This window comes from Fringilla coelebs (assembly GCF_963513975.1).
Source record: "Fringilla coelebs genome assembly, chromosome: 1".
In the NCBI taxonomy this organism is placed as follows: domain Eukaryota; kingdom Metazoa; phylum Chordata; class Aves; order Passeriformes; family Fringillidae; genus Fringilla; species Fringilla coelebs.
The window spans coordinates 109,468,182-109,489,037 of record NC_140028.1 but is presented as its reverse complement, the minus strand read 5'-3'; the positions used below and the strand labels follow the sequence as shown (position 1 = coordinate 109,489,037).

General features: G+C 42.2%; 2 protein-coding genes across 3 annotated transcripts in view; both read left to right on the top strand.

Moving 5' to 3' along the window:
* BFSP2 (beaded filament structural protein 2) overlaps positions 1–4,299 on the top strand; it is a gene marked incomplete at both ends in the record, with an annotated part of 27,605 nt that extends 23,306 nt beyond the window's left edge. Inside the window, one exon of the mRNA XM_084208092.1 lies at positions 3,771–4,299. Coding sequence (XP_084064218.1) covers positions 3,771–4,299 — 529 coding nt within the window. The remainder of the gene's footprint in view (positions 1–3,770) is intronic.
* On the top strand, positions 4,127–20,856 carry CDV3 (CDV3 homolog). Of its 2 annotated transcripts, none has more exons than XM_084213929.1 (5): positions 4,127–4,578; positions 6,977–7,056; positions 9,216–9,358; positions 10,161–10,323; positions 11,843–20,856. In XM_084213929.1, exons 1-5 carry the CDS (start codon positions 4,342–4,344, stop codon positions 11,847–11,849), a joined length of 630 nt encoding a protein of 209 aa, XP_084070055.1. In that variant the 5' UTR covers positions 4,127–4,341; the 3' UTR covers positions 11,850–20,856. The 2 variants fall into 2 exon arrangements, with proteins under 2 accessions (XP_084070055.1, XP_084070054.1); XM_084213928.1 differs by having other exon boundaries at positions 11,411–20,856.

Sequence of the window (20,856 nt, the reverse complement as noted above, 5' to 3'; positions counted from 1 at the left end):
GTGTACTTTATACTCCGCCCAGCCAGACACAGCTTCTTCTGCACCACAGCCTGAACCCACACTGCTGCATCTTTGGGGGAAGGAGAGGGTACTAGCTCTGTGTGAGCCCCTGCCTCATTTAAGATTTCACACTGAGCAGCAACATAGCTCACCAGCTAGAAATAGGCATTCTAGTTTATCATTCTACTGGTTCTATTTTAGTATAAGAACTATTATACTGATTCTGTGGTTAAAAGATTATTTTTAAGGTCACTTTTACTCTGGCATTGTCTAAAATTTAACAGTTTAACAAACCACCATGCACTGCTGGCACCAGTGCCTGCATTCAGATGGTAATCAGTGGTGGAGAAATGAGCGTGACAAAACTTCTCCCTTCTGGTTGTAGAGGTCTGAAACTACTCCAAACTCAGAGCTTAGAGGAAGGCTAAGCTCCTAAAGAGAATTGGGCCCATGATTTGACAAGGACTCCACCAGAACCCTTCTGCAAGCTGCTCTGCACCTAAGGGCACTTTCTCCAATTTCCTTAAGCAGGCTTCTGCCCAGGAGTTACTGAATGTTCTTCCGCTTTTGCTCTGCAAATGTCAATGCAGTTTGCATGCTGTCACCTTCATGTCACAGAATGGAGATAATTGGGTACAAAGGAAGATGAAACACTGGGAGACTGGCAATGGAAGCCTGCTCCTAACTCTTGCATCACCCAAAACTCACTCCAACTTTCCTTCCTTCAGTTTCTCCAAGCGAACAGTGGCTGCTGCACCCCTTTCCCTACATGTAGTGGTGCTTCGCGCCTCAGGCTTTATAAAATGCACCAAGATGCACAGGGAGCAGCATCACAGCAGCACTTGCCATAGCTCCAGAATAGAGAAGAGGCAGGCAAGCACCACTGTATGAGGAGGAGAGAGAGACAAAGTCCTCGGAGTCCTGAGCAGAGGCACTCAGAGGGCTGTGTCTTGCCAAAGGCGGGTCACAAAGGTCAGTGATACACAGTGCAGCAGGGAGCCGTGTGCTGAGCTCATGCTCCCGGCACAGCAATGTGGCATTCTGGATATATTCCGTGCATTACAAATGTCACTTCTGCCTGTCCATGCCTGTGAGCCATTCTTCAGCCAAGTGTCCTCTGTGCAAGTATTGAGAGACGCTGAATTTGAGAAAAGAAAAACACAAAAAAATGACAGTTTTCCTGCATCTAAATTTTTCCACAATAAGAATCTCAATGGTAAAAGCTGAAGAAACGCATTCTCACAGAAATACAAATGCCATGCATCAGCACATTTTCACAACTTTACATAAAAATAAAACTAGAAGTGGGAGGTAAATCCAAGCATAACTGCATCACTAATGCTTCCTTTAAAGCACCGAGATATGTCTTTAAATCAGGATTTAAGCCTTTTGAGGCACAAAACATTGCTGCTATTTTCCATGATTTCTGCTGAGTCTGTTCCAGATTTAACAGCTGAAATGTTTCTTGGTGCACTGCTCCTGACAGGTATTAAGTTTCTAATCCAGAGCTGGACATTCCAGCCTTACAGTACTGTGTTTGCAAGAGACAAGTGATGCAGATGCTAAAAGCTGCAAAAAGGCATTGGTTTCACATTCTCCAACCTAATAATGGGGATATCTGTTATAATAATACAATGAAAATATTTTATCCCTTGCTGAAATTCAAGAAATGATTGGCTTAGAATGAGGTACAGCACTATGTTTAGCACATTATTAGGTTATCTACCACAAAAGCTGGGGGACACAAACTGTCTGCTTAGTTGAATGGTATTGCCAGTGCTGAGCCTGCAAGTCCCAGCATGGGGCAGTGCTGGAGGTATGTTGGCTTCCCAGGAAATAAAGGAGCACGAACACAAGGGAATGTGGCCTTTGCCAACAGGAATGTGGAACACTCTTCCACACCCAGCTGTTCCCTGTCACACCTTCCCCGTGACCTTCCATCAGCTGAAAGGGACAGTAGGGAGTACCCAGGAGGCACAGAAAAAAAGAGATTTTGCTACCAAATTTGCTCCCTACTTCAGTAATGACTCCTATCACAAATGGAAAGTGTCACTGATCACATGACATTCTTGGTGCTACCAAATGAATTGGTATCCTTGCAACGTTTAGCTCTCTAGGGCCTGCTCTGTGCAGGCTCAAATCCTCTAAGTACACAGGTAGTAAAAATACAAGGAGGACATCGGGGGATGCATAAAAAGAGGATTGTAACGCATTACCCAAAGGCAGAATGCTTCACTACAGTGACTCAGTTACTCACAGCTACAAAACACTTCATGAAGACATCGTGTATTTAACCTCTTTCACCTCTTTCTGAAACATCAATGGCACCTTGCCTGTTTTTTCAAACAACCTGAGAACTACGGATGGAAAACACTACATAACAGCATTGTCATGGACATAAGTTGAAACTGACAACCTCCAGAGAGTAGAAAACTTTTTAATTTGTATAGTAATGCACACATACAAAATTATTTCAAGTGAAAATATGACATGTACAGAATTATACTAAATAACTCCAGAATACAAACATGCCTACTTTTATATAACTGTAATACAAACCAATACATATTTGATGGATAATTCTCATTTGGGCTCACACTTTCCCAGTAGGAACTTCTACCTCCTTTATATGGCTGATGAAAGAAGTGTAAGTAATTGGAAACAGTGTTTCATGTAATTATTTATGAGTCATGACAGGCTGAGGATGTTTTTCCAAATATCCTGCCTCAAAGCTTTTGACGTGATTTGAAGCCACAGTGAACTTTTTAAACACCCATGTTTTTCCCCAGAGTTAAAGGTCACTACAGTACCCGAAGTGAGAGGTAATAATCTGCAAACACCAGCTGCAAAGCTTGTTTTCTAGCCTATATTCCCTAGGCTTCAATGCCAGTCAGAAAAGCAGCTAGGAATCTCAGGCCAACACATCCAGACATCCTAGACAGAGCGGTGTTTCAGGACTTACTCACTTAACCACAGAGACCCAAGATGAAAGCTAAATGAATTCCTTGCATCCTGTGCAGTGACAGTGTAAGTTCACAGCCTTTGCTGGGGTGTGGGAGGCAATGACTGTCCCCGCAGTCCATGCTGGGAAAGAATGTCACCTTTCCTCAAGGGCTGGGGGGAGCTGGGCTGGCCCTGAGCCTGAGGGACCAGCTGAGGACTGGGGCTGCTCCAGCAGCTCTTGCAGCCTCCTGGGAGGGGTCCTGACAGAAAGAGCCTGCACCCAAAGCGGGAGCAGCCAACGGCTTCCAGAGGAGCTATGCTGGTCTCAATCACAGAACTGTTAGGGTTGGAAGGGTCCCTGCGACCAAGGCAGGGTGACCTAGAGGAGGTGACATAGGAACGCATGCAGGAGGGGTCTGAATGTCTCCAGAGAGGGAGACCCCACACCCTCCCCAGGCAGCCTCTTCCAGTGCTCTGCCATCCTCAATATATAGAAGTTCTTCACGCGAAGGTGAAATTTCTCGTGATTTAGCTTACGGCCATTGCTCCTTGCCCTGTTGCTGGGCTCTATGAAAAAGAGCCCGGAACTCTCTTGGTACCTGCCTTGGAGACATTTATGTAAATTTATGAGACCACCCCCCCACCCCCCGAACTGTGCCTTTAGATTGAACAGGCCCAGCTCCTGAAGTCTCTCATGCCCTCATAAAGAGATGCTCCAGTCCCCTCATCATCTTTGCGGCCCTCCACTGCACCCTCTCTAGTAGCTCGTCCTTCTTGTCCTGATGAACCCAGAACTGGAAACGGGACTTTACATGCGGCCTCACTAGGGCTGAGCAGAGGGGCAGGATCACCTCTTTCGCCCTGCTGGCCGCACTCCTCCCGACGTGCCCCGCGTCCCTCACGGCCGGTGCCCGCCGTGTCCCTCCCGCCCTCACGGGTCCCAGAGCTGCCCGAACGCGGAAGGGCGGGGCGGGAGGGGCCAGCGCGAGCCCGGGCCCCGAGCGCGCACGCGCTGTCCCGCCCGGCTCGGCCAATCCGCGGCCGCTTCGCCACCGCCCTCCCCGTGCCCGCCGCGCGCATCCTCACGCGCCTCAACGTCAGCGCCTTTCGGGCCTTTCTGGAGACACCCCTGAGCGGCCGGCGGCGCTCATTGGCCGCGGCGGGCAGCGCGTGCGCGGTCAGGGGCGCGGCCCCGCCCCGTCTCCCCTCAGCCCCTCCGCTCCCTGCGGGCCGCGTCAGGCGTGGGGTGCGCGGGCCGCCGGGCGGGCCCGGGCAGGAGCCGCCGCCGCTGCAGCAGCCGCAGCCAGGCGGCCGCGCTCGCCGAGCAGCGGGAGGGCCGCGCCGCTCACCTCTTAGCCCGGGCCGCCGCCGCCCTCCTTTCCCCACCCGGCCGCCGCCATGGCGGAGACCGAGGAGCGGAGCCTGGACGACTTCTTCGCCAAGCGGGACAAGAAGAAGCGGAAGGAGAAGAGCAGCCGAAGTGCCGCCGCCGCTGCCGCCTCTAGCGCTTCCAACGCCGGCTCCAACGCGGCGGGCGCGGCCGCGGGGACCCCGCGACCGACTGAGGGCGGCGGCTCCGGGGCCGCCGCTGCCTCCAGCGCCGCCGGCGGCTCCTCGGCTAAGGCGGCGAGCAAGGTGCGGGCGGGGAGGCCGTGGGTTCCTGCCGGCAGGGGGCGCCGCCGCCGCCCGGCCATGCGGCGCCCGGGGCCGTGCGGGGCTGGCGGCGCTCCCGGCCCCGCCCTGAGGCCGCCGGGCGGGCGCTGCTGCCTCGTCTGTTGCTGCTGGCGGGGTGGGGGGAGCCTTCGTCGGCCGTCCTTGCCCTGGGGGAGGCGAGAAAGCTGGGCCCCTTCCCGCTCTGCAGCTGCGGCTGAGCCTGGCACTCCCTCCCAGGTTTCTGGGTGTTGCGGCCGGAACCGGAGGTTTGCGTCAGGTGCCACCTGGGGCTGTGCAGCGTGGCATGTGGACCTTGGCGATAAGATTCCCCCAGAGTCCCCCGAGCTCTGTGCCTCGTTACCAGGCAGGATTTTGCTGCCAATAGGTTTTTGTTTTGTTTTTGTTTTTCGGTTGGTTTTTTTTTGGTAGCGTAGTACAGTGAAACGATAAGAATGCAGGAGAAGCCTAAGTGTCCGTAGTTGAGTTAGTAGCTCTCTGTTTCTTCCTCCGCCCTTGTTCTTCCTGTCAACAATATCAGTGCTGAAGTAATGAAATTTAAATCAAAAGTAATTATGAGAGCTCTAATCCTTTATATTGTTGAAAGAATTTTGAGAAATACTCTACTGCTGCCTGCCTGATGGTTTTTTAATTGTGGAGCTTGACACGTGCCGTACCTTTGTTATATATTTGTCTGCTGTAGACCAGACAGATAGGACCTAAAAAATTACTCGCACTTTTTATCTCTATTTCTAGTTTGGTTTTTTTGTCTCTTGGTATTGTTTTCCTTTGGAGGCTTCAGCACGTAGTAATCTGAGGATGTGTTCCCTGTCCTACTGCTACGAATTGAATCGTAATCCTTCTAACATTATACTCTGAGTATAAAAAGATGGCTTGTGAAAGGGTTCTTGGAAGTTAGATACCTTGCTTCCTTCATGCTTATATAGAGGATCAGTAATTTAAGGATATTATCTTGTACTAGATTGATACAAGAGCTCTAATGCTGTGTATTTCAAAATGAATTTTAAGAAATACTCTCCTGTTTCCTGTTGTTGTTTCACCTGGGGAGCTTGACACGTGCCGTAGCTTTTTAAGTAGATCAAGGTCAGTGCTAATCTTTCAGCTGCTCTTCTGCTCACTTGCTTGCAAAATATCTGGCTTTGACTGAAGCTGGTACTTGGATTATAAACAAAAGTCATTAAATGTGAAAGGTATGTTAGCTTGGAAACTAACGTTTCCATGGAGATGGGGATTTAAGAAATCAAAAAGATTTTAGCACTGTAGCCTGCTGCTCTTCCAGAAGACTGAATCTTCAGCAGACAGTGCAGTTAACATGAGGTCACTTCCTACTTCTCCTGTTCCTCTAAAGCAGGTCAAAGTTTTTTCTGTTGGAATTGACTGTCTAGGAGATCCCATCACAGGGCTCTAGAAGCAGCTTTATTCTCAGCTGTTCAGTGGAAAGGGGCTGCACCTTTGGCAGACCTTGCTTACAGGGTCCTCCTGTTTGGAGGAATATAACTGCATTTCATATAGAGTGTAAGAATTAGGTAAACTACTAATTAGGCTGTGTGTGAGTGTCTTAAAGCTGGGACTGGAAACATGGGAGGACTGCTTGTCTGTTCTGGTCCATTTTTAGTCTACCTTAATAATCCCAGAATCTCCTGGTGACACAGTAGGACAAAACTGCCTCCACTTAGGCGAGTCCCTCTTTCCCCAAACTCCCATTTTAAAACCCTCAGGTGGTTCTCTTGAAAGATACATGTATTTTGTGTACTAAGATTGCTGTGGTTTTGAAGCTGACCTTTCTACTGTTACAAAAAAAACTGCTTAGGAGAAAAGGCTGTAAATGTGGTTGTGAATGTGAAAAAGTCAAATGTACCATTATTGATCTTTGTCATAAATCCACTGTAAGCTCTTCCAAATGTTCTTTTTTGTTTGGCTCATGAAATAGGTGATTGAAAAGTGAATTTAAAGCTTTGCGTGCATTCCAGCTGTGTTAGTGAAAGGGAGAGGTCTTGCTCTTGTATTGCCCTGGTCATGACTGCAGGGTCGTGTTCCACACTGTGTTGTTGCTTGATTTCCTGATATGTTTTTGCTGAGGTGATGTGGTTTTCTTTGCTTGAATAACTTCTTGCTGGGGCATTTCTTAGCTGTTCTAGTGAGTTAAAGTCACCTCTCAGGTGCATTCCAGGTGACACAGTGATTTAGGGAATGAAGGCGTGCAGTCCTTTCTCCTCTTGGCAGTGGGGCACACAGTTTGGTTTCTCCTGGAGCTGTACCTTCACCCTCAGGTTTTGGGTTTTTTTGTATTATCTTAGTTATGTTCTTCTTTTCTACTTTGATTATAAAGAAAGTGACTACTTATATTTTTGTCTTCTTACAGGAAGAGGATGATTGGAAGGAGTTTGAACAAAAGGAAGAAATTGATTATAGTGGTCTTAGAGTTCAGTCCATGCAAATAAGGTATTGCTTTTTCTTTTTTTTTTTTTTTTTCTTCAGTGTAATCCTTAACAATGTCTAAAAATGATGGGTTTTTTTCTACAGAGCTGCTTTCATGGAGTCCAGTTAAAGAGAGGTTTGATATGTTTCTGATAGTACACAAGTTTACTACTGGGTAATTTAACTTTGACCAGTCTCTGCCAATATTCTCTTTATTTTCTGAATCTCTGCTCATACTCAACAAAGCTATCTGTTTTGTTTGGGACTTAAGACTTCTTTTTTTTTTTAAATGCTTAGCATTCTGCTCCATAAAGGTAGTCAAGTAGGAATTCCTAGGAGTAGTGCAGGATAGTAATTCCCACTGAATCATTTGACTGCTGTAAGGGTATCTGACTAAATCTACTCAGCATCTTTAGTTGGGGGCAAATTCCTGAATCATTGCACTTGAATTTCAAGAAACCAGAAATACAGTTGGTAAAAGTAGTGTCCCATGAGAAAATCCCACAGGATTGATGAATCTAATCCACTGTTCCTTGTTTGTATTTTTCATTAGACTTTTCCTGTTGTCTGGTGGAAAGTAAGTCTACTTATGTCTGTCCTGGTTAAAAAAACCCACAACTTTTCATCATGTCAGAAAAAGGATTTTTATGACCTCAGTTGTAGACTGAGAATGTTAGATAATCGTCATTGTCCAGGTGTTTATGTTCAAAGTAATGTCATGTTAAAATCAGCCTACCTGTAACCAGTGCAATAGATGCTTTCTTCACTGTGTGAGCAGGTCTGACATTTCTGGATTTACTCTTTTGGATCATAGCATTTCCCCCACTCCTTTCAGTTAACTAGTCCTTTGGGCCATTTGCATGAATTTGTCCCACAAGCTGTCCATGGCACTGAAGTGTCACCGTAGATAATCACGTCTGATTAGACAACCAGTGAGCTGCTGGTGCTGTTTGACTGAAAAGCCTCTACTTTGGTTTTCCAGACAAAGGCCAGCATTCCTAATATTTTTCATACTGTGGCAGATTTTCAGGCATGTGGAAGTTTTTGCCACAGGATTTTGTAACCATTCAGTTAGTGGATTCAAGGGAAGAGTGAAGAAGTAATGGGAAAAAAAACCCACTAGCAGTTATAAATTATCCATCTCTGGAGGTCTCTTTGATGAAACAAAGATACAGAGTGTCTGGCGGGGGTGGGATGCTCCCTGTGCTTGCTCTGTTGTAGTTAAGTCTGTAGGCAGTGCTTCTATCATTTAAAATAAGGTGTTTAGGCCCTTGGGCCACCTTACTATGGTTGTTAGGATGAACAGTGAAAGGCCATTTACAGGCATTTTTTTTCTGTTCTCTGACCATTACTTAACAGAAAGCTTACACAGATCATGATCATGATTAGTAGGATTTGGTGTGTTATAAACTTCTGAATTCACACATTGCTGACAGTTTCTTGCTTCTTTTCAATAGCCTCACCTTCCACCTCTGTCCTACTTTACCACACAGTTTTCTGTAGTAACTTTAGCCAGCAAATTATTTTATGTGTCTGACTACATCTGTGCAAAATAAAATAGTCTAAATAAAGTACAGCCAAGCTTTTGCATTGGGTCTGTCTTTGAAAAAATTATATTTTTCTGTCTTTTTTTTTTTTTTTTGCCTGCTTTAAGAAAAGAGATCTTAGTTTATTTGTGGATTGTATATTACCCATACATATAAGGGTGTTTCTTAGGTGGTTGTGGTTGTAGGAAATGTGAACTCAGGACTTGCTTTCTTCCAGCACTACTCCACTATTTCTTCCTCTTGACTAAAGCATTTTATGGAAACTGGACTTGTAGACCTTTCCAGTTTTATCTTGTCATCCCTTCCAAATGCACGTCTGCATTAGTAAGAAAAAAGCCTTTCTGCTCAAAATAACCTGCCAGTTTCTTTGATCACTTTGTTCAAGTTGATTTTTTTTAAAATTATTATTCTTTTAGGATCTTTTTTCCTTTTCAGTTGCCAAGTTATGTAGCATCATGCCAGAAATTGTTCAGATGAAATTGCTAGTACAGTGAGTACCGGATTAACGTAGTCTAGTTTGATTTAGTATCTTCAGCATGGCGGCCATGAAATCTCTTGTCTTATGGGGATTGTGTAATCTCTGGCAAATCTTAAACCTCTGTTTGTAGGGTGCTACTGATCGTTTTTCTCTTACAGTGAAAAAGAAGATGATGAAAGTGAAAAAAGAGAAGAACCTGGTGACAGTTGGGAAGAGACTGGTAGTGGTGGTAGTGTAGACAGATCATCTGGTCCTTGGAACAAGTCAGCTCCTGCACCAGCCCCTGTCGTTGAACCAGTCGGTAAATTAAACTCAGACTTGTTTTTTTTTCCAATCAGAAGTGCATCAGGTTAAATTAACTTGCTCAGTGGGTAGAGCTCAAGGAGCAGCTCTTGTTCAGGCACCCTTTAATGAACTAATGGCTGTTTTGGCATGCCAGCCATCAAGGAAATCTTTGTGTTAAGGGATCTGAGGAACAGAATTGAATTTAAAGTATCTGTCAGATACTTTAAAACACATGTGGAAGGGTTTTTTTATTTCCAGATTCAAAATGGGGGGAAACAGTCTGTATTTACAGGACATCCCTCTGTTTTGCAGTCTGTGAAATACCTGTTGGATGCATTTCCGTTGATCTGAAAATACTGCTTTACCACTTCAGTGGATGTTCAGCCAGCATCTGATCTATTGTGGCCATTTGAAAAGCACACTTTTCAAATCAGTTCTTAAAATGTTTAGAACATGACATTGCAAAATTTATTATTTATAATTACGTGTTTAGATCTGTTTTAAATGTGTTTAAATTGTTGGTAATAAATTGCCAGTGAGAAACATGAAGTCTTCCTTAGTAGTTCAGATTCCCTAAACTTTGAGAGACAATATTCTGGAGCCACGTTTCAGTTTGACTGAGTGTAGGTTGTTAGGTGACACCTGATTTCCTGCCTTGTCTAAAACTTGCTTCCAAAACTTAAAAGATAGAAAAGCATAATTGTAAGATTCTTTTCATTTCTTGTTTGTGGAGTTTTGTTTGTGTGTTGGTTGTTTTGGGTTCTGTTCAGCTATGAATGCAGACTTGTTTTCATGTGTGAATCCTGTTGTTTTCCTAGTTACAGAAACTCCAGAACCAGTGCAGACTGGTGGCGTGTACCGGCCGCCAGGTGCCAGGGAAGGCGGGCGGCCACGGAGAGCACAGCAAGGACCACCAGAGATCTACAGTGACACACAGTTCCCCTCACTGCAGTCCACTGCCAAGCTCGTAGACAGTCGAAAGTAAGTGCATTCCACTGATACCCCAAGAGATCTCTAACTGCCTTCTCTAAGTTCTTATTTTGTCCTAGTGCTTAAGCCTGAATCTTTCCATAGAGGAAAGAAATAACTAAGGGGTGGTTAATGTATTGTCCAACTCTGTTTCTGTGAAATAACTTTCGTAGCACAGAGAGATAGCCAAACAAGACTGCCAGTTGTGTTCTTTGACAGCTGAAGGATTTCGCTGAATATTTCTGGTACTGACAGCATGTGCTTCCCTCAGACACTAGACTAGGCATGGTGAAGCTCTGTGTTACTTCCTTCAGCAGATAGATGTAGAAGTCCTGAGCTTTCAGCCTTCTTGTTAGAGATGTGGAAGTGGTTTAACTGGAGGAGTGCAGTATAACTACAAATCAATACACTTGCTGTCTGAGCTGTGATTTACAGAGACGAGCTCCCCCAGTTTTGCTAAGTGTTTTTTATTATGTGGTGCTGAAGACTTTGGTCTCACCCTATCTTTCAATCCTGATCTTTCTATAACCTTATTCCCAGTAGAAGAGATGGCTAGGCCAATACCTAATTCACCTGGGGGATTTGGGGTGGTTTTTTGTTACTGGGTTTTTTTTCCCCCCTCTTGCTTAATACAGCTTAGGAGAAGCTTTGTTTCTTCTGGGTATTTTTTTCGTGTAGTAAAGGAGACATGGTGTTATTGATGCTTTGTGATTTGAATGGTGCACATTGAGCCAAGATGAAATTCTGAATTAGCGTTCTAGAAAATTACTTCTTCTTTCTAGAACCTATTTTTCATAAATAGGTTAAATTTACTGTCAGATACTTAAATCTTAATTTTTTAAAACTTTAAATTTAAATTAATTTACTTAAATTTACTTTGGGAGTGTTAATGTAAGCTGTACTGGGTGATGAGCTTATTTTGGAGATAAGGTTTCAAAAGATTTGCTTGGGAATGTTTAGGTGTTCTGTTAAGCTCTAGATCTTAGTTTGCATTCTGTGTTCGTAATGTTTTTGTTGGGATGGGGTGGAAATGGACTGGAAATTCACAATTCACAAGTTAGTGACAAGATATTTACTGATTACATTTATTTTCCCATAGGGATAAAGAAATGGAGAAGAGCTTTGAAGTAGTAAAATACAAAACTAGAGGTAGGGATGAGGTCTCAAAAAACCAGGCACTTAAACTTCAGCTAGACAACCAGTATGCTGTGCTTGGGGATCAGTAGAGCTGCACACACATTACAATTAAGGAATGCTTTTTTGGTAACCCTTCTACTAAGGTAACTAAACTACAGCTAACAGCTATGATGAACGTGCCACCTTATTTCTGCTGGATCTACTGCAGCAAGTGCAGACTGCTTTGACATAAGTGATTGGTTCTCCTGCACTATGGAAGCATAATATGTTGCAACTTCTCCATTGGATATGGGGCAAATTAATGTAAATGATTGAACAAGAGTCATCAGTGTGCTTTAATTGCTCAGAAAGATACCTACAGCCAGTGGTCATTTCAAAATCTTTTTATGTTCAGATACTGAGCCTTCGTAAAGGTTGACTACCTCAGACTTGATGCACTCATTGTGGACACCATGTGGATCACAACTTCTGGAAGAGAAGGTTACAGCTGTTTTAGTGGCCATCTGAAACTTGAAACCAGCTCTACTGGATTCCTGTCAGAAATCCTGCAGAAGTCAGCCATTTGGTTCCAATTTGCTATAACAAAGATTTAAGTGACCTTAATGACAAACCTGTTCGTTCCCCTTCTGAGGAATCCTGTCACGTGTAGCCATAGCCTACTAGAGACTTCTGGAGCGTCCCATACCACTCATACTGTCCAAGTACAACAGAGCTGTAGTTTGTTTACCTTTCTAGAGTGCTGTACGGAAGTAACTGCAAAACAAATTAAAACTCATTCAGTATCAGATTGGAGGAATGATGGGTTTGAATTGTTTGTTTGCATTAGCCATTTTTTAAGTTGTCTAAGTTTTTTTTTTTTCTATTATCCACAAAAGAAATGCCTGCCTTGTTTCTGATATTGATTTGCAGTATATTTAAATAATGGTAAAATGTTGTAGTGTAATAGGGTTTTATTTTGGTTTTTGTCATGAGGTTTGTCTTTCTCACCCTAAAGCACTAAGACTTGGAGTTTTGATTTGACACAGAGGTATCCAGACTCCAACTACAGTCTTCAGAATTTGTCCTTTAATAATGAGACGTGGCAGTAGCGATACTAGATAAAAACTGTCTTCTATCAAAAACAATTTTTTGTTTATTGAGGAGTGATGCTTACTTGATAAACAGAATAACTTAACATACAGAGAGATAACTAAAGCTGGTAAGCCTGATTTGTTTGGCTACTTCTGTGAAGCATGCAGCTGTCTGAGGCAGCAGTCCTCCAAGTATAACTCGTAAATGGTGTTTATTCACAGTCAGAAAGTTTAGTAATGATGGAAGGCAGTGACTTCTTAAAGTTACTTAATTTAGTGGAAGTAGGCAAAATGGCACTGGTACACGAAGAATATAGAACATTGCCTGTAACTGTTTCAGTGAACCAAACCTGTCAAGTACCAGAAGTGTTCTGCTGTAACTGTTTTTTCTCTTCTCTGAATTTTTACATCAGAAGCAAAATGAAGTACAATAGTGGTGTGCTCCAGTGTTGAGGTTTCTCAGAGTAAATGCCAAAAATAGACCCAACATCCATAAGAGTTGCCAATGGCAAGAAAAACAAGGGAACAAAAAGCTTGCTTACGTGTGTCAGAGTACTGTGTATGTGCAGAAGATAAGGATAGTTCAGGAATCACCCAGTTGGGTTCCCTTTGACTAACTGCTGACTTGCTTTAATTTACTTCTCTGAGGTCAGTGCAGATTTTGCTGTTGACTTCAGTGGGGCTGGGATTTCACCTGGTTCTTTTGAGCACAGACTAAAACTGGCCTTGCCCTTGCAGAGTTAACTGTCCATAAAAATTCTGCTAGAAGCTGCTATTAAAGAGAGGGCTCAAGAGACTATTCCTAAAGTTGGAGACTTCATTTGGAAACAAAACCCCACTGAAAGACTGATACCAATACCTTGGACTCTGAGCCATGTATCTTCCTTGAAAATCCATTGTTGCCAGCAAAAGTGTTGTTGTCACAATTTCTGTGGAATTCATGGTGTATGGACATGTCACTTGATGGGGTAGAGATGTGAAGTCTTATGCTTTTCCTCATGCTCTAAAGAGATTGCAATCACTAATGCACATGAATAGAGTTTTAGTCTCCTGTGTGAAGGGTAGATGAGACTGTCCATTGCACCACCTTTGAGGTTTTTGGGCATGAATCCTGGCAGTTCAAGAAAACCCTGTACAAGTTTCAAATCAAATAAAATGGAAATATACATGGATTCTGGAGTCTAGTGAGTCTTTACGTTTTAGCTTGAGCTCATGACTGTACAATAGCAGAGGAAACAGGGCATTTGGATCTCTTCAGGGATAGGCCTTGGAGCGGGCAGTTGTCCTTATGGTCAGGTGGGCTCTATTTCAGAGCTTATAGCAGTGCATATCAATAAAACTTTTATTTATACATAGAAATTAAGTTTGCTACCTGGCACAGTGTCTTCTTGCTCCCACCATAGATGACTGGTTTGAGATTGTGAGTTGAGTATGAATGAAGTTTTGATTTGCTTTTCACTTAAAAGTACCTCTGCTAAATTAAAGAATGGGGAATAAAAACATAACCTCTGCATGGCTGCTATCACTGGAGCCCATCAGATACTGATAACTAAAGGTGTTCCTTTGGGGGCTTCTCCTAAGCATATCATTCCAGTGTCTTTCTGGAGGCATAAGGAAAAAAATCAGAAATGCAGCAGATTTCCATAGTGCAGAACGTTAAACTGTTTTAAAAGAAGTGTTTCTCATGCTAAGTATAGCTGCCAGCAGCTATCAAAATGCCAGTTGTCAGTATCTACCTTGTAATTACTCTGTATGCCTGAAATTTTGAGTCAATCCTCTGCAGAAGCTTGGTATGCTTTGGAGACTCTGAAGTCCAGCTTTATCCTGGTTTGTTGTTGCTTTCATTTAAGGCATGCTAAGAATGTCCTTTTCATTCCTTCAAAATGCTTGTTGAAGGCTTATTCCATAAATGAAGGGTTGTCAGCTGTAGAAATGAGACTCTTGATGGCAGTCCATATAATGGAGTTGTGTGCCACTTCAAGGACTCCCTGGCATGTGACATGCTTTTATGGTGGGTTGCTTGTTAATTCCCAGCTTTAAGGTTCTGTTTTACTTCCTCTGGCTTACAATAAAACATAGCCATAAAGTTACCAGTTTGCTGGCAGAACATGGACATGTCCAGTGATTACTGGGAAAAGAACAGTTTGGATTGTGTTTCTCAGTGGTAGTCTGTATTTAAGGATGTTAAAATGCTAAAAACCAGGTAATTTTAATAAAGTTGGACTTCCCAAATGCCTGCTGTAGGTATCTGGAATCTGTATTTACTTGAGCTGATGATAAATATAGGAGCGGATTAGTTTTGCCCCTGCCCTTCTCTAACAGGTTAGCTGTGTCATGTTCAATCTTATTTAAAAATTAAGAGGAATTGACAATTAAAAGTGACTGTCTCCTGTTACTAGTTTTGTGTTTGTGGCTAGCTCTACCAGTCATGTCCACAGTAACTTAGTTGAATTTTTAATGGTAGCAGTTGTGCTAGAGGCCTGACACCACAGGGAACAGGGCTTTTGGTATTTGACTGCATCTGTCAGCTCTTGGAAACTTTGACCACACCATGGCTGAGACCCCAGTGTTGTTCAGGTCAAGTAAACACAATATAAATTCTATTGGGCTGCACATCTTTGGAGTTTGCTTATCTGAGCTTTTGCAATAGTTGTAGCTTTTTAAAAGCCTTTCTAATTTCTGCCTGTTTGAGCAGTTTTAAACTTGCTTGTGGTTTCCTTTCAAATACCCTAACTAAAATGGAGCAGGGATTAATAGGGCTTCATGTGCTTAAATAAGGTTGCTTACTTACGAGATAGTAATATTATTCTCTCCAATACTGACATGGTCAGAAATTTATACCTCATTGGCCCAAGAAGCTAAATCATACCAAAACCACCTTGAGTACTATATAATCTTTATGAACAGCCATGATCCAGGTTTTGTTGCTGGACTGTAATTCCCAAATTCTCTCTCCCTGTTTTCAGCTTTTAATGTTACAACTTGTTTTCAATGTTAAATAGGAGATTTTATGAGGCAATATAAGAAAATAGTAAGTGTACTCAAACTTCAGGTATATGAATTAGGTATGTACAGAGGGGATGAAATCTGACATACGTTTGCAGATAAACTCCAGAAAAAGTTAAAAAGACAGCTTGTCTGTATTGAGGTTAATACGAGAGCCTGCAAGCCCTAGCAGTTGGAGGAAGATGTGACAGCAGAAAACAGAACTGAGGAGTCTTAAGTTATTGCAATTGTGTATCTGAAGTTTGGCTTCTCAAGCATCCCCTGTTGTTCTGCCATGTTCTGTTTGAAGTGAAATAGAGCAGGAAGGAAGATTAATAAATAAATAAATTAAGGAGCGTGGAAATGATGCAAATAAAACATAGGTGCTGTAAGAAAAGAGGGATTAGGAGGGCCATTTTCTAAATGATAGCTTTAGGTGCATAGCCTGAGGCAGGGAGTGGAGTGTCAGATGTTGGATAGTACAGGTGCTGTGTGGGTGGGCACTGCTTGCACATGTGACAGATTCATCTGACTTTAAATCAGCAAAACTCTTTAAAGTTCAGTACTTGGGGAAGGCAGCCCATTTTATTTCTTCCTTTCAATGAACTGGGAGAATGTGTTCACAGAGAAGCTAGGATTTTGCATTGGTATGAAGCTGACCTGTTTAAAGAGAGAACTGAGGACAAATTTCAAGATGGCTCAGCAATCCTCTTAGGAAAAAAATTGTGTATTTAAGAAAATGATTTTTCTCTTCTGCATGATTAAAGGCTGAGACATTGTTTCAAATAGCTATGAAGACTTTTTTTTATGAATGAAGTAACTTCTAAATGGTACATACATCATGGGTTTATCTTCAGTTGCTTAAGAGTATGTGTTGATGCAGCAAGGTTAATGAAGTTCAGTGTTCACTTCAGCAAAGTTCTGCTTAGCCAGAGCACAAATACTAAAAACATATCACAGTATCAATGAGTCACCAGGAAAAGCAGTGTGTCTGGAATATTGGATTGGAAAGTATCAACTGTGTGCACTGAAAAGAAGCCAAGCCCATTTCTTAGCAAGAGCATGGGAAGCATGGGACCAAGAGAGTGGGATGTGGCCTAGGTTTTCTACTGAGCTGCTATGTTCAAGTTATTTAGTTTCACTTTGCCTCAGTTTCCCCAGCTGTACCAAAATAACCAACAACCTACCTCACAGGGATGTTGTGAGGCCAAAGCTGTTCTTTGTCAAAGGCTGGGGCTGATGGAAGGTTCTACAGAGGACTAAATCTTTATTAAAATTAGCTTTTATTATAGTATTTTAATACTACTTTGGCAAAGGCTTATTTCTATGGAATGTAATATACGTCCTATTTAAGTATTATGTAATTTGACTTATTTTAGTATGTATGAGTAAGGAAAAAGTTCAGGCTGAGCACTCAACTGGTATTTCCTCTATTCAATTATCTGTGCAACACAAATGGCATATTAATATGAGGCTCTTTGTTTTTATGTGGAACATATTAAAATCAATATTGCTTTATTTTGTAAACCCCATGACTGAAATAAAATCCTGCTCACAGTTGATAGCCATTTCTTATAATGTGGCTGTTTTAAAGTTTCTTCCAATCATGCGAACCAGAAATGTTCACTTCTGATACTAAGGGGTATTTTGTCATAGGAATGTGTTTTTCTTCTCCTCTCCATGTGTAAACACTTTTTTCTGCTCTTCATCCTTTCCCTTACTTAAGTTGAAGTGGCATGCAGATACAAGGGAAAGAGAGAATAATCTTCAAAACTTGTAAAATCTGGTATCAAGGCAAATGGTAGAGGAAGGGAATGAACAAAAGGGAAATAGTTGGCCATGGAGAGAGTTTTATGAAATAAACAAAGGGATGAAATTATCAAAAATTTAGGCATGAGTGTGGTAAGCAGAATGGGTAAGAGGAAGGAATGCAGATACAGCAGAGGCGATTATCCTACTTATTATCTCCTGATTTATCAGTTAGCTGCAGCTGAAGTAACATGCAATAGTAACTTACAAATATGCCTTTGTCTGCTTTTGCTGATGATTTCAAGGTTCACTGCTCAGCTTTTACAATGGGTCTTCAAATAGAATCAGAGAACACTATGGTGGCCTGCACGCAGACAAATGAGAGCTCTGGTGGGTTCTGGACAGAGATGAGGCCCAAGCAGTTACCTTCTCTTACTGACATTTTTATCATTGCAGCACCTCTAAGACAGTTGTTAATGTGCATCAGCTGTGACAGTTCTGTCAGAAATTATTACTGTTAAACTTCAACAAACTGTGGCAGTTGCTTCAGAGAAAATATTTAACTAGCTGAATAAAAAGCACTGAAGAATAACATGGGGCTTTTTAGAATACTTACGATGATGATGGTAACAAGTGGTATTAAGGTCCATCTATTGTTTGGACTTTCAAGTATGTATCTTATATAGGAATAATTGCTTTTGAGATGTTTGTCATCTATCCCCCTATTAACAAATAAACTAAGGTAGTTTTACTGTCCTTCCAGCTCCAAGGAGCTGCTTCTACCATTCACTTACCACTTTTCTGCCTTATTTTTCTAATATGTCACTTTTTTTAAGGTGCTGAAGAAACAGCAAATATTCATTATCACCTCTAAGAGAAATAGATGCTGTAATATTTTTCTGTATTGTTCTGTCTTTAATACAGCCTAACATCTTATTCGCTTTCTTGACTGCAACTGCACAGTGAGCAGATGTCTTCATCAAGCTGCCCATGGTGATGCCTAGATCGTCCCCTTGAAAGATCACAACTAATTCAGACTCATGTCACAACTTCTACCAGAGCATGTATGAGTGGTTTAAAACCTTTCAAGTATTTATTGCCTTGGTTTTTCCTGTTGACAACTCACCTGCCCCTGATTTGCCTAATTTACAGAGTCATTTACAATATCCTAGCAATCACCATCAATCCAGTAACTTCCATGGGGATTGGCTTTTGCCATTTGATGTACTGAAGTCTTCAGTTTCATGTATATAATCCACTCCTCTGGTTAGTGAGTAGCATGGCAAGCTCTTACTAATTTTTGCTCAATCTGATGTTTTCTGTTCCTTTTCATGTTTCCTATCTTCTGTACTGAATTTCCATTCTAGCTGAGTTACAGTAATGAAGCCATCACATAACATCTGTCTGCTTTATTTCAAGTAATTGCCTACAGAAAACTGTTAAGGTATTGTCTGTCATAAGCTTCCTCTTTTAATTAAAACAAACCACTTATTTTGCATATCTTTCAGAGTATATACAACCATAGCAAAGGGATTCAAACCATAAAAACTGCTTGATTACAACAGAACATATCTATTGAGAAAAAGGCAAAATATGTGTATGGTCTCCCAGAGCTTAAGTTCACTGGTTTCAACAGAGTTATTTCTGTCACACAAGGTCAGTTTCATTAACATTTGATTTGAGACCAAAGATTTGGGATCATTTGACATCTAGGTGTGACAGCCAGAATCAAGTGCCAGTGAACAAGCCCCATAGAAACTTGTTTTAAATTTCTGGGTAATTCTCTTTGTGCCAGAGATGAAGTAGATGTATTAGTATTACTTAGTCTCTGATCAGCAACCACGTGAGCTCAGCCATGCTCAATCTAATATACCTGGGGTAGTATTTAACTGGATATTGAAACTGCATTACAGTATTTGAGATGAAGCAACACTGGGGGGCAGGCTTAGTCTTTGTGGTTTGTTTCATCTCTCCATTCTCATAATCTTGTGCTTTAAAGAGCATGGAGCTGTAAATGATGTTGTCTTTAAGCACTGACTGAATTTCCCAGTCATGTTATGTTTACAGATACAAAGGATGTGTAATAAGGGCAGACTCAAGCCTGGTAGGATGTACAGCCTGGCCCTTGAGAGCTGCATTACCTCAATTATCAGAGTACCACATCCTAGAGAGCAGCTGCCTTCCAGTACTAATGCTGATACTGGGTTGAGAACAATGTACCTTGGATTTTGCATCCAAAGATCTGTATCTGTTAAGTGTTCTATTACAGCAGTACTCTGTCAAAAAACAGTCACGGCTGCTGGGAGTTGAGTAAGTTGGCCAAGGGGAGTTGGGAGTTCTTTACTTTTTGAGGACGTGGGTGGGAAAACAGAGCCAATGAGTCTTGAGAGTTGTTAGAATGTAATACTTGATAACCTCCCCTAGGCCTCTGGAAGCCTCACCTCTGCTGGTACTCACCAAAGCCCTGCCTTGCCAGCGTAGCTCTGTACTGTTACTAACCGCCCAGTAACATTCAGGACTGACAAGTTCTTTGACCATGCACTGTGTCTCTACTCTGGGAATTGGGAAAAAGGCAAAGTGGCTTTGGAAACTGGTATGACAGTGTTTTCTAGGTAATGGGCTCTGCTCATTGTTTTTCCTGGAACTCAAAACACAGCAAAAATCTCTTGGTTTGGCCTCTCTTTGCCCTAGAGTATTCCCTCCTTCTTCTGTTCATCTACATTATTACCATGCCCAGAATTTCTTAGGTGCCTGAATTATTCACCACGTATTTAGAAAGCAGCAGGCAAGAACTCCTGAGTCTTGATCATGCTGCATTGTTTTTGTCAGGGCTGTAATACCACAAACATTGCAAAACTGCCTAGCAAGTAAATGCAGTCTCCTTGAAGAACTGAAACCTAGAGAGCCTCAAAGGCTACGCAGGAGCCAAATTCCCACAGAGTACAGCAAAAGGGAGGCAGTAGCACTGTACAACACAGCTCAACTATGGAAAGGAGTAGGGTTGCATGACTGGTAATGCTCTAGCTTAAACAAAACTGTCTTACCTGGACAGCAGGATCTAGCCTAAAGCATTTTAATTTTTTTTTTTTAATGAAGAGATTACCGAGGGAAGAATTGTAAGAGGAGCTCTCTGTAAATCAAAAGAAAAAAAACAACCTGAATTTGTTTTCGACCATGTACCAGAATGCCTCAGCACCAGCCTTAATGTGAAGAAATTAAGATAATTGTGGGCTCAGTGTAGCGCAAAAAAAAAAAGAATTATACCATCTGGGAAAATGGTTTGGCTGGGAGCCTATGGAGCACAGCAGAAACTATTTCAGCAGAGTTCAATATGATCTATTTCTGAAAATCCCTGTGTGGCCCCCACAGTTAACGCAGGAACCTAATGGTGCCTGTATATTTATATAATTGTGTTAATAGTCATAACTGAAGTTCAAAACCTGAACTATATATATTTTTGTCAGTAGATTTTTTTTTAACCCTGATTTACCTATCATGGCTTCTGCATATGACAACTTCTAACTGTGCAGTGCACACACCTGTTGTCCTTTTGTCCCATGGTAGAGTAATGGTATTCAAACTCTGTAAAGCACTTTCATGATGT

Coding starts and splice junctions, on each gene's coding strand:
- CDV3 (XM_084213928.1), top strand. CDS start 4,342: ATGGCGGAGACCGAGGAGCGGAGCCTGGACGACTTCTTCGCCAAGCGG. Junction 7,057..9,215: donor GTTCAGTCCATGCAAATAAG/GTATTGCTTTTT, acceptor TTTCTCTTACAG/TGAAAAAGAAGATGATGAAA. Junction 9,359..10,160: donor CCCTGTCGTTGAACCAGTCG/GTAAATTAAACT, acceptor TTGTTTTCCTAG/TTACAGAAACTCCAGAACCA.